The 12135-nt window shown below is 56.2% G+C and overlaps 3 protein-coding genes across 3 annotated transcripts; all 3 read left to right on the top strand.

Moving 5' to 3' along the window:
- Positions 1-375: 375 nt before the first annotated feature.
- On the top strand, positions 376-1446 carry DQ04_04641020 (putative cation transporter; the record flags this gene model as incomplete). The annotated part of the gene is made up of 1 exon (XM_009313707.1): positions 376-1446. One exon carries the CDS (start codon positions 376-378, stop codon positions 1444-1446), a length of 1071 nt encoding a protein of 356 aa, XP_009311982.1.
- A 921-nt stretch (positions 1447-2367) lies between these two features.
- On the top strand, positions 2368-6255 carry DQ04_04641010 (putative ubiquitin hydrolase, putative,cysteine peptidase, Clan CA, family C19; the record flags this gene model as incomplete). The annotated part of the gene is made up of 1 exon (XM_009313706.1): positions 2368-6255. The coding sequence occupies one exon, from the start codon at positions 2368-2370 to the stop codon at positions 6253-6255; it is 3888 nt and encodes a 1295-aa protein (XP_009311981.1).
- A 2034-nt stretch (positions 6256-8289) lies between these two features.
- DQ04_04641000 (mitochondrial DNA topoisomerase II) lies at positions 8290-11979 on the top strand (the record flags this gene model as incomplete). The annotated part of the gene is made up of 1 exon (XM_009313705.1): positions 8290-11979. One exon carries the CDS (start codon positions 8290-8292, stop codon positions 11977-11979), a length of 3690 nt encoding a protein of 1229 aa, XP_009311980.1.
- Between the last annotated feature and the right edge of the window lie 156 nt (positions 11980-12135).

Raw genomic sequence — 12135 nt, 5'->3', positions numbered from 1 at the left:
GCGCCGCCACTGGAGTCGGCTCAGCCGTCGTCACCGGGCGTGACGCGACGCTACGGTACGTTTCAGGCGCCGTGGCCGAGACCGACGGGCGGCGTGTCTGGGGCTCGGCCGGGTGCGCGGGCGTGGCTGCGCCCCTCGCAGGAGGTGCATGTCGAGTACTTTAACTGCCGCGGCGCCTGCGCGGACAACTTCAACGCCGTAAAGCTGCAGGAGAGCGAGCTTCGTTCACCGTACTTTTTGCAAAAGCGCACCACCACACGCGCTGTGGCGAGTTCATCGGAGTTGGACTTCACCAACGCCGGCATTGACGAGCGCAAGTTGTTGGCCGGAGACGCCGCGACGACGTCGAGCACGTCGACCAACTCCAACCTCGAGATGTGCCTTAACTGGTACTGGGTCGACATGATTGGCCGCGACCCATCGCGGCGCAAGTACAACGCCGCCCTGCGCTTCCTGACGAAGCGCTTCAACATCAGCGAATCGTTCCTGACCGACCGGGAGCACTCGCTGGTGCTGCCGCAGATATGCGAAGCACCTGAGACGCCGACGCAGTTCCTTATTTGCCTGCGCGTTGCCACGCCGCAGATCGCACTAGAGGACGACAGCGTGTTAGAGCTGACCAACCGCTGGATTATCGTTGTGGACCTTGACCTTAAACTCATCATCACAATCCACCGCATGGACTGTGCGTGTATGGCGAACATGCGGCAGCAGTGGAAGTCGCTGATGGAGGGGAATGTCATATCATTCCAGGAGTTTCTCGTGAAGATTCTGCACGACGCGGTAAACACGTTTCAGAGCTCCCTTGACGTTCACGCCAACCTTCTTGACCAGTGCGAGTCCAAGCTCTTCGTGTCGGGGCTGGGCGGCGCGCGCAAACAACACGGCGGCGAGGACGATCGGCGAGAGCAGTACTCGGATGGCAAGATTCTCTCACACTTCGCAAACAGCTCGCGTTCGCCGTTCCTGCTGCAGCTGCTCAACCGCAAGGATGCCAGGCCGATGGGCAAGGGCCCCATGAATATGTTTCTCTACCACCTGCACCGCCGCACAAATGTACAGTACCGTGTGCTAAACATCACGCGGACCGTTCTCGCAGAGAGCTTCACCAAACTAAGACTGTGCAGCAAGGAGCACGCAAATCAGATGTGTGTGCACTGCATCGAGCTCATTGACCGGGCGCTGGAGGTGCGCGACGATGCCAAGACACTTCTCAACCTGCACATTTCCCTCCAATCATTCCGTGCAAATGAGTTAATGGCTGTGCTGACGAAGTTCTCTGTCTTCTTCACACCGTGCTCATTCCTAGCGGCAGTTTACGGCATGAACTTTGAGCACATACCGGAGTTCAAGTGGCTGTACGGCTACGCGTTCTACTGGGCTGTTTGCTTGATGGTGTGTGTGCTCATCTACTTCTACATGGGCCGCATCGGTTTGATGCATTAGATCGCGCGGGTGCGCGCACCGTCCACGTGATCTGCGTGGGCGTTTTGCCCCTTTCCCGTTCCTTTGTATTTCTCTCGCTCGCTCTCTCTCTCTCTCGCCCCCAGCGTGGCTGCGCGTGTGGGTGCGTGCGCCACTGAGTGTGTGTGTGTGAGAGAGAGAGATGGGAGCGGTGACGGGTGATACGAAGAAAGCTGGAGAGAGAGAGAGAAGGTGAGAAAAGGTGAAGCGGGACAGAGAGAGAGTGTGGAAACGTGCAAGAGAGGGAAGGTGGTCAATGCAGCGTGTGCTGCGTGTTGCTAACACACTAAGGAAGCGTGTATCTGTGCTACTAACTAACTATCTCACACACACACACACACACATATATATATATATATATATATATATATTGCATCGTTCTGTGGGTGCTTCTGTGTGTGTGTGTGTGTTTAAGATGAAATTGCGATGGCCGAATCTGAGGTTTGCTAATCGATGCGTGGCGGCAAGACGGATGGCGCACAGGATGCCCTCGTTATTTCTGTGTGAGTTCTTTTTATTGCTGTTTATTCTGCTCTCCTCTTGTTGCCCAGGCTGTGTGGCTTCTGTGGGTTGTCTCCACGCTAGCCCCGTCATGTTTCATTCATCCTTATCTATTCTCGCCTCCTCTTCTTGGATGTCTCCCTCCTTGGCCGTGTAGCGCAGAGCCCTGTCCATCTTGCTTGTTCGTTGGGCTTCATTGCTGTTGTTTGTTGTTTCGTTGTCGTGCGTGCGCTTGACTGCGTGTGCAGTGCTGCTTCTCCACCGCGGACGGTGGTGACAACTCCAACAGCAGTCTAGGACACAACGGGCGGGGGCACGGGGGCCAGCTTTACCGTCATCACACACATACACACTTACACACACACAAACTCAGAAAAGAAAGGCGGCGGGGTTTGATGCGCGATGAGCGCGCCGGGTACCAGCACTGCGCCCTCGACGGCGGGACACGGGGAGAGTGAGAACGGCGTGGACTCATCGGTGTGCGTCCCCCCCAGTAGCAACACGGTGCCATTCCATGCGAGGGACCTCACTGGAGCGTGGGAGAATATGGGGGAAGACGAGGGTGGCGATCTACCGCAGGAGGTACGAAGCTACGGAAGCCCCGGCTCTCTACCAGCTGATGATACGGAGGCCCGGATCGATTTCCTCGAGCAAATAGAGGGACCACAATTCCGAGAAAACGAGGGGGCGTTGCCGTCGCATCCAGCAGCAGGAGCTGATTCCTCTGTCGCTGCTCCGGGTGGCGCTGATGCTAAAGGCTTGGCCCCTCTCTCCGTGGGTCTCGTTAATGAAAGGAGCACGTGTTACCTAAATGCCCTTTTGCAGTCCCTCTTTTCCCTTGGCGTATTCCGAAACGCCGTCTACTGTACACCTGTGGTGCAAGGCGGAGCTGGCTCCAGAATCACCAAGGCATTACAGGAGCTCTTTTTTCAGATGCAAAAGGGCAGCACACCGGCACGCACCAACAACCTTACTGCTGCATTCGGCTGGGAGGAAGAGGACCTCGGCGCGCAGCATGACATTCAGGAGATGGCGACGCTGCTGCGGGAGAAGCTGGAGGAGGAAATGAAGGGGACACCAGTTGGGGGTACCATCAGCCANCTTTTCCAGGGTCTCGGTGAACAGGTTGTGGAAACACTCGATGGGGCCTTCACGTCTACGAAGCGGGACACATTCTACGACATTCACCTCCCACTGGTCCCTTACACCACGCTTATGGAGAGTCTGCGCTCCCTGTCCGCCAAGGAACAACTGGTTGGTGACGACAAGTACCGCGTTGAGGTACCGGGGAAGGAACCGCAGTACAAGGACGCAGAGAAGAGCTACCGCTTTTGCCGCTTTCCTCCTGTTACAGTTTTCCATCTGAAGCGATTCCAGATGAACTTCGACACGCCAACTCCCGCGATGGAAAAGATCAGCAGTCGCTTCGTGTTTCCGGTCGTTTTGTCGCTGGATGAGTTGGAGAAAGGCATCGAGGCTGAGAACCCCAGCAGCACGTCGGCGATTTATGAACTACAGAGTGTCATTGTGCACCACGGCTCAGAGAATTGCGGGCATTATGTTTGCTACATACGTGAGTGGGACCCAGTGCAGGAATGCTTTGCGCGATGGATCGAATACGACGATGAGCGCGTTACCGTTGTTGATGAGTGCCGCGCCGTCACTAAAAACTATGGTGGCCAACAACCTGGCACGAGCCACTCAGGCAATACAACGAAGTTGCACACTGCGTATGTCTTGTCCTATGTGCGGCGTGCCGACTGCCCAAAAGTGTTTGCGCCCACGCCGGAGGACATTGTTCCGCAGTGCGCCGTGAATGCTTATCAACTTGCGAGGCCTGAAGAAAACTACCGCAAGTGGGAGAGCCTTAAACGGTCTCGGGGGCTGAATATATACGTCGTTACAGATGATATTATCTACGAGTATGTGCGGCAATTTCAACGGTGTACTTTCCCGCATAACTCGGATGTGTACGAGGCACTTGCCGTCGAATTGAGGATGCAGAAGACAGACACAGTGCTTGATTTGCGTGAGGCGATCGCTAGACACAAGCAAGGGGATGCGCTGCAGCTGCAAATCGGCGGCTTCCGAATGTGGCAGATCGTGAACGCGTTGTCCACCAACCCGCTGCTGCTGCCCCTGATGTGCGACGAAATGGAAGAAACAGTCACGTTGGACCGCTTCGCCAGCGACGGGGAGATGAGGTGTTGTGTGTATTTGTACGTGCAGCAGCCAAGCACACTGTCATCGTTCCTCAGCGGGGACGCAAAGTCCTTAACGGGATGTGTGGGGAGGGAAGAGGGGCGGTCCCTCAGCGTCCGCAGCATACCGCTGCAGAGCCCGGTTCGGCTCGACAGTGTCAGAGTTGTTGTTGAGTGCTACGGCCACTGCAAACCTCACTGGACTCTGCGTCTTTGCCTTGTTGATGTGTTGGGTTACTCCCTCGAGTACGAGCAGTCGTGCCTTGCCCAAGACCGTAACGTGTTGACGTTTGGTGTCAACCCGGAGCACCGACCCTTTCGTCTCGTTGAGTGTCGTCTCGACGTGCCAGAGATGGCGACAAGACTACGGATTGTTGATATCCAACTGAGTCCCCCCGTCACCGCACTGCCGGGTCTGCTTCCGCCGACAAGTAGCAGCAACAACAGCGGTTGTGCGGTGTTGCCGGACTGCACCGGCGAACATGCTCTGGTGTTCTTTAAATACTTCAACGTCAACTCTTGTCGTATAATGTACGCGGGGTCAGCGTTGCTGCCACTGTCGACATCAATTTCGACCTGTGGTCACGTGCTGCGCCTGCTACTGGGGGATAGCGGAAACTTGAGGGGGCCGCTGCGAATGCTACAGGAGAAGGGGCCCACGAGTTGTGCGTTGCACAACAACGATTCGCTTGCATCGCTGCAAATTGAAAGGTCCGGTGTATTGATTGGTCAGTTAGAGGATGTACCACTCCTGTATCGTTTCTTGCGGGCAGAGGGGTATTCGGCCAGTATAAGTAATGTGGTCATGATGAAACTTTGCATGATCGTCTTTGAGGATCCGGCTGCCTTGCATGAGGATGACAACCATTGCGAAGGCTGTCCTAGTGGCGCTGCTGCTTCGGGTTGTAGTGGCAAGTGTGACAGCGACATGTTTGGCGATGCCGCCGCTATTGAGGTTGTTTCCTCGGAGGTTGGCGGAGACACTGATGCCTGGGACGGGGACTTCAACCCAATTCGTGCCCACCGTGTAGTTGGGTTATTCAAACGCGCCATAGACACGACCTGGTCCTATGAGGAGGTGTGTGAGGCGATTGGCGCCGTCTTCGGCGAGGACCCCAACTATATTCTGCTCTACCGCGCCAAAAAGGAGACAAATCCATTGAGGCCAGAGATGGGGCCACCGCACAGCAAGTCGGTGTCCATGCATTTTGCCAGCACCTTTCGGTACCTGATAATATATTTCAATGTGCTGCAGAAGCCGCGTCGGGAGGTGGAGGCCCAACAGCGTGTAATTGTGATGCTACGCACGAAGAAGAACAAGCTGCTCTACAAGGAGGAAATTCTGGTGCAGTGTGGGCAAGTTACGTACGAGGACCTGGTGCGGGGGACGCTGGAACGGTGTGCGCGGGCCCTGCGTCGTGTGGATGTCGGACGCCGCAACGATAACGACAGCGACATCAACCACAGCAGCTGCAGCAGCAATGCCGCGGCTTCGGTTACCATTGAGACACACTATCTGGCACTGCTGGTGGATGTGCGTGCGGGTGCCATCCGAGAGATCATCGAGGTTCCCATGTCAACAGCCCGAAGCAGCAACAGTAGTAGTAGCTGTTGTGCTGGCGGTAGCCATAGTGGTAACGGTGCCTGTCGTCTCCTTGTGGGGGTGAGTGAGGAAACACTCATTATCTCGCTGGTGCCTGTTCCGGCGCTCCAGGAGGGACAGTGGCGCCTTGCGTGCTGCTGCGGCCACTTAGTGGGCGGATCATGTGGTGTAAAGCCGTACATGTTGATTTATCCCTTCGCTTTGACGGTACCGGACCACGTTACGGTGGCGGAGGCGTGCGAGATTATCCTAGAGTACACGGGTGTGCCCCCGCAGAAGGTGGAGTCGGGGGGGTGGGGTGTGTTGATGTACACGGAGACCATACGGCGTTTCGGCAACTGGGATGATGCGCTGCGTCTGTACTGGAAGAACACGGAGAACCGCGGCGACCGCATCCCATCACTGCTGCTGAACCATAAGAGACCGGAGAGGACAGAATCATGCCAGGGGACGCCGAAAATCCCCACACTACGGATAGCCCTGTAGTGACGCAAGGGGAAAAAAATAAAAGAAGGAAGAGTGCGAATCAAGTGAGAATGCCAAAGAAGGCGAAGAGGGTTCATTATTCTGGTTGTTAGGCCATTGTTTTATTATTATTGTTGTTGCTCTTTTTTTTTTTGGTTGTGTGCGTGCTTCTATGTGTGGTGTTTGGATTACGTTCACGGATGCTATTCATCCTCGGTGCTGCTGGGAACAGCAGCGGTGGTTACGCAGGCCGACATCCCTTCCCCGTGCTTCTGCGGCCGGCAGCCTTGACACTGCCTTCTCCTGTTGCCCAATCATGTCGTTCTGCCGGGCTAGCGCTGGTGTGTGTGTTGGGGGGAGGGGGGAGGAGCAAGGGTGATTGCACCGGCCGTTTTCTTTCGCAGTCGCGGACGGCTGCCTGCCTTCGTTGCGTAATTGTAAGGGTTGGGAGGGGTGGGTGGGCACCTCTACGCACACATGGGAAATCAAGTCGCCAAGACGTTCTTGTTTTCAGTATTGCCTTCTTGCTATGCTGTGTTACTCCTGGGCTAGTGGACTCCTGCTCGTGTCGCGGGGGCATTCGTATTGGGTGGATGCATTCATGCCGCAACAGCAGTGGTATCTAAAGAGGCGCACGCACGAAACGAAGAGGATTGGCGGCGAGGCCCGAATAACAGAAGCGTTCTGCAACATGCCGAATGATTCTGCGATACAAGAGGTCCCTTTTTTTTTTTTTCGTGCACGTGATGTAAGAGGAAACGAGGGTGAATGAAACTTGCTTGCGATCAGTGGTCTTCGCCGCTTTCTTTCTTTTCATGCTCTTCTGCTGTTCTGCACGAACTATGCGTGCCGCGTGAGGGGGCGAAGTCTGCTGCAACGGAAGCAGCTGAGGGAGAGGCTGTGGGTCGCCATTGGAACTTTTGCCTCTTTACTGCCGCCGCCAAGGCTCCTTGCTCTGCTCTGCTAATGCGTGCACGTGTATGTGTAGTTTTTTTCTTTGGTTTTATGTTCTGTTATCTTGTCCGTGTCGTTTTTTGTTTTGTTCTTTTCGTTTCTTGTGAGTTGCGTGTCGCGTGGCACCTGTTGCTTGAATGCTGCGTGTGTTTTGTTTTGTTGTTAAATGGAGCTTGTGGGAGTAATGTGTGTTCGAATGTTGTCTGACTCCTTTGGTTGGGGAAATAAAAGAGGGCTTCTCTCATTATCGTTCTGTCTGATCGTACGCGTTCACGCAGGGTCGAGGGGAGGTGTTGGCTTTGCCGCCGCACCCGTGCCCCCTGCTTCCCGCCACGCGGCGGGGTCTGGGGGGTGGGCGGATGAAGCAACGGCTCTGAATTGGGGGATAGCCCACTGAATGGATTTGGCAGCGCAGAGAAGAATAAACATCGTGTATGTAGTTGTCTGGTTATGCGGCTCCTGTCCCTCTTTGATTTCGGAAGAACAGAGGTAATAGAGGCGACAGCATGGGAGATATATTCATCCTTTGATCCCGCATCTGCACTCCTTGACACAGATGTGGGCATGGGAGTGTGGCGGCGCGCAGAGGAAGGATGAGACAGTGTGTCCGCCGCGGCGGAAAGGTCTCCCGCACCCAACTGTGCGCGGCCCCCGCGGGTAGCGTTGCAAACCGATTGGCTCCGCCTTACATATTGCCTAGTTGAGAAATGGCGACTCATAGTGGGAGAAAGGCACGCTACTTCAACTGGTGCTTGTTTATTTGCATCTCTCTACGTCTATGTCCCTCTCTGCGTGTGTGTATCCGCAGCGTGTGGCTGAACACGGAAGGACGTTAGCTGTTGCCGATGACGAACGCAGGCAAGCATCCTCTCCCGCGGACAGAAAGAGAGGGGAGGAGGCGTCTCCTATTCTGCGTGTTGAACCGCAAGGAAAATCCCTATAAATATGTATATATATATATATATATATATGTGTGTGTGTGCGTGTATATCCCAACCCACAGTACGGTCGACGTGTACAAATTGTTTTTCTTGTTGTTATTGTTTTGCTCTTGCTGGTGCAGTTAGCATAGAACACCCGTGTGCGCGAGGAGCAGCAGCCATGGCTGAGGTGTCCAAGTACAAGAAGCTCACGCCCATCGACCACGTGCTGGTGCGGCCCGAGATGTACGTTGGCAGCGTCGAGACGACCGCGACGCCCATGTTCATCTTCGACCACAACAAGGGCCGCATGGTATGGGAGACGGTGCAGCTCAACCACGGCTTGCTGAAGGTCGTCGACGAGATTTTGCTCAATGCATCCGACAACCTCTCGAACAAGGGGGCTCGTATGACGTTCATCCGCGTCTACATCACGGAGTCGGGCGAGATCACCATAGAGAACGATGGCGCCGGCATCCCCATCGTGCGCAGCAAGGAGCACAAGCTGTACATCCCGGAGATGGTCTTCGGTCATCTCCTCACCAGCTCCAACTACGACGACCAGTCGCAAAACACCGTCGCTGGACGCCACGGCTATGGGGCGAAGCTGACAAACATCATGTCCCACCGCTTCTCCGTCTGCTGCCGCACAAAGGGGAAGGAGTTCCACATGAGCTGGCAGGACCACATGCGCAAGGCGACCGCCCCACGCGTGTCGAGCGTCGACCCGAAGGAAAAGAACCTCACACGTGTAAAGTTCCTCCCAGACTACGAGCGCTTCGGCTACAGTGAGAACAAAATATCGCATGACATGAAGCGCGTGCTGCACAAACGCATTATGGACCTTGCCGCGATGTTTCCAATGCTTGAGATCTCCCTCAACGGTACCTCCTTTGGCTTCAAGTCGTTCAAGGACTACGCATCACTGTACTGTGTGCCATCGCCTGGAGGGGAAATGCCGCCGGCGCCGTACGTCTACGAGAGCCGCAACGGCTCCATCGCGTACGTCCCAACACTCACCGCCGGTGTGCGCCGTGTGTTTGGTGTTGTGAACGGCGTAGTGACGTTTAACGGCGGCACGCACTGCACCGCCGCGGTGGAGGTACTTCAGTCAACACTGGAGAATGTTGAGCGGATGCTCAAGAAAGAGAATAAAGTCATAGACACTAACCGTGTGCTGCGGCACTTTACCGTTCTTGTGTTTCTCGTGCAGGTGCAGCCGAAGTTTGACTCGCAGAACAAGGCACGTCTCGTGTCGCCGGCGACAATGCCACGCGTACCGCGGCAAGACCTGGTAGAATTTCTCTTGCGCATGCCGTTCCTCGAGACACATGTGAACACGCTAACGGGACAGCTCGAGCTGGAGCTCAACAAGGAGATGGGTGCCGGTCGCCGCATGAGTAGTAAGGCGCTTTTGGCCTCCATCACAAAATTAGTCGACGCGACAACGTTGCGCCGTGACCCCAAGTATCCTCGCACACTCATCATCACGGAGGGTGACTCCGCCAAGGCACTCGCGCAGAACTCCTTATCGAGTGAACAAAAGAGGTACACTGGTGTGTTTCCGCTCCGTGGTAAGCTGCTGAATGTGCGCAACAAGAACCTTAAGCGTCTCAAGAACTGCAAAGAGCTGCAGGATCTCTTTTGTGCACTGGGGCTAGAGCTGGGGAAGGTCTACAAGGATGCGGAGGAGCTGCGCTACCAGCGTCTCCTCGTCATGACCGACCAAGATGCTGACGGGTCGCACATTAAAGGTCTTGTCATCAACGCATTCGAGGCTTTGTGGCCGTCACTGCTGGTACGTGTGCCGGGGTTTATCTCCATCTTCTCCACCCCCATTGTGAAGGTGCGGCTGCGCGACAAGACGGTAATTCCTTTCTTCAGCCTGAAGGATTTTCACAAGTGGCAGAAGTCGCACCCGAATGTGTCGTACACGGCAAAGTACTACAAGGGTCTCGGCACATCCACTACGGTGGAGGGAAAGGAGTACTTCCGTGACATGGAGAAGCACACGATGCGGCTCGTGGTGGATCGCAATGATCACAAGCTGCTTGATAGCGTCTTTGACTCACAGGAAGTGGAGTGGCGCAAGGACTGGATGACCAAGGCAAACGCTTGCACTGGTGAGGTGGATATTGACCGCAGCAGGAAGACACTCACGCTGCCGGATTTTGTGCATAAGGAGATGGTGCACTTCGCTCTCACTGGCAATGCACGTGCCCTAGCGCACGCTGTTGATGGACTTAAACCGTCACAGCGGAAGATTCTTTGGGCACTTTTGCGGCGCTCTAGCAATGAGGCGGCAAAGGTAGCGCAACTGTCTGGCTACATCTCGGAGATCTCCGCCTTCCACCATGGTGAGGTCTCGCTGCAGGAGACGATGATTAAAATGGCACAGAACTTCACGGGTGGTAACAACATCAACCTGCTTGTGCCGGAGGGTCAGTTCGGTTCGCGTCAGCAGGTTGGTAACGACCATGCGGCCCCACGCTACATCTTCACAAAACTGTCGAGCTTTGCGCGTGTTCTGTTCCCAAGCGAGGACGATCCCATTCTCGACTATGTGGAGGAGGAGGGACAGACAGTAGAGCCGACTCACTACGTCCCCATCATTCCGCTCCTGATGTGCAACGGTAGTGTCGGTATTGGTTTTGGCTTCGCGTCGAACATCCCGCCCTTCCACCCGCTCGATGTGTCAGCGGCGGTGCGCAGCATGATCAACGGCGAGTCCGCGAAGTCTGTTGTGCGGCGGCTCGTGCCGTGGGCTGTTGGCTTTCAAGGCGAAATTCGCCGCGGCCCCGGGGGCGAGTTCATCGCGGCCGGTCGCTACCACTACTTCAAGGGTGGCCGCGTGCAGGTGACAGAGCTGCCGTGGACCCTCAGCATTGAGGCCTTCCGTGACCACGTCTCGCACCTCGCTGCAAAGGACGTCGTGCACCGCATCGCTGACTACTCTGGCGCCAACCACGTCGACATCGACCTGGAGGTTACCGACGGTGTGATGACGACACACGCCGAGTGCGAGAGCGACCTCGGCCTGACACAGCGCATCTACATCAACGGCACTGTCTTCTCACCCAACGGCACGCTTTCGCCGCTGGAGGGCGACCTGGCACCGGTGCTGCAGTGGCACTACGATCGCCGCCTTGATCTGTATAAGAAGCGGCGGCAGCGCAACCTGCAGCTCCTCGAGGCGGAGCTCGCGCGGGAGAAGTCGACGCTGAAGTTCGTGCACCACTTTCGCAGCGGCAAGATTGACTTTGTTAACGCCACCGACGAGACCTTGGGGAAGATCTGCCACAAACTTGGCATGGTCCGCGTCGACGATTCGTACGACTATGTGCTTCGGAAGCCCATCACGTTCTACACCAGGACAAGCCTCGAGANCCTCAGCCGCCGCATCGCCGAAACGGAGAAGCGCCTCGACGCACTAAAGAAGACGACGCCCGTACAGCTGTGGGCCGACGAGCTTGACCGCTTTGACCGCATCTTTGCGGAGTATGAGCGGACAACGGTGGAGGCAATCCTGAAGGAACGGCGCTTGAGCCCCTCGACTGGTGATCTCGTTCCCACGCTGCAGCAGCCGAAGCTTGAGATGGAGGAGGTGAAGGCCACCAAGGCCCCCCCGATGCGTGTTAAGGTGCGCAGGTACGAGCCCCCGCCGCCGAGCAGGCGCCCGCGGATGGACGGCAGCAGCGGCAGCGGCACTGGTGGTGGCGGTGGGAAGAACGGCGCGGTGGCGGCGGTGGCACACGCCAAGGCGGCAAAGCGGGCGGCGCGGGGTGGCGGTTCGGTGCGGAAGATGCTCCTGGACGTCGCTGCGCAGCAGGTTGCGCGGGTGCTTCCACGCCTGCCGTGGTTTCTGTTTTAGGAGCCGCGTGCGTGTCTGCGTCGATCTTTGTGCGACGGTGCGGGGCTCGGCGTTTACTTTCCCCCGTTGATTTTTGCTGCTAAAGGACAGAGAGCACGTGGGGTCGAAATGGGATGAGGACGACGAAAGGAGAATAAGAGAGAGAAATTAAAATCA

The sequence above is a fragment of the Trypanosoma grayi genome (genome assembly GCF_000691245.1).
Source record: "Trypanosoma grayi strain ANR4 Tgr_464_V1, whole genome shotgun sequence".
Taxonomy (NCBI): domain Eukaryota; phylum Euglenozoa; class Kinetoplastea; order Trypanosomatida; family Trypanosomatidae; genus Trypanosoma; species Trypanosoma grayi.
Note: the sequence above shows the minus strand (reverse complement) of the source record. Positions and strands in the feature narration are given on the sequence as shown.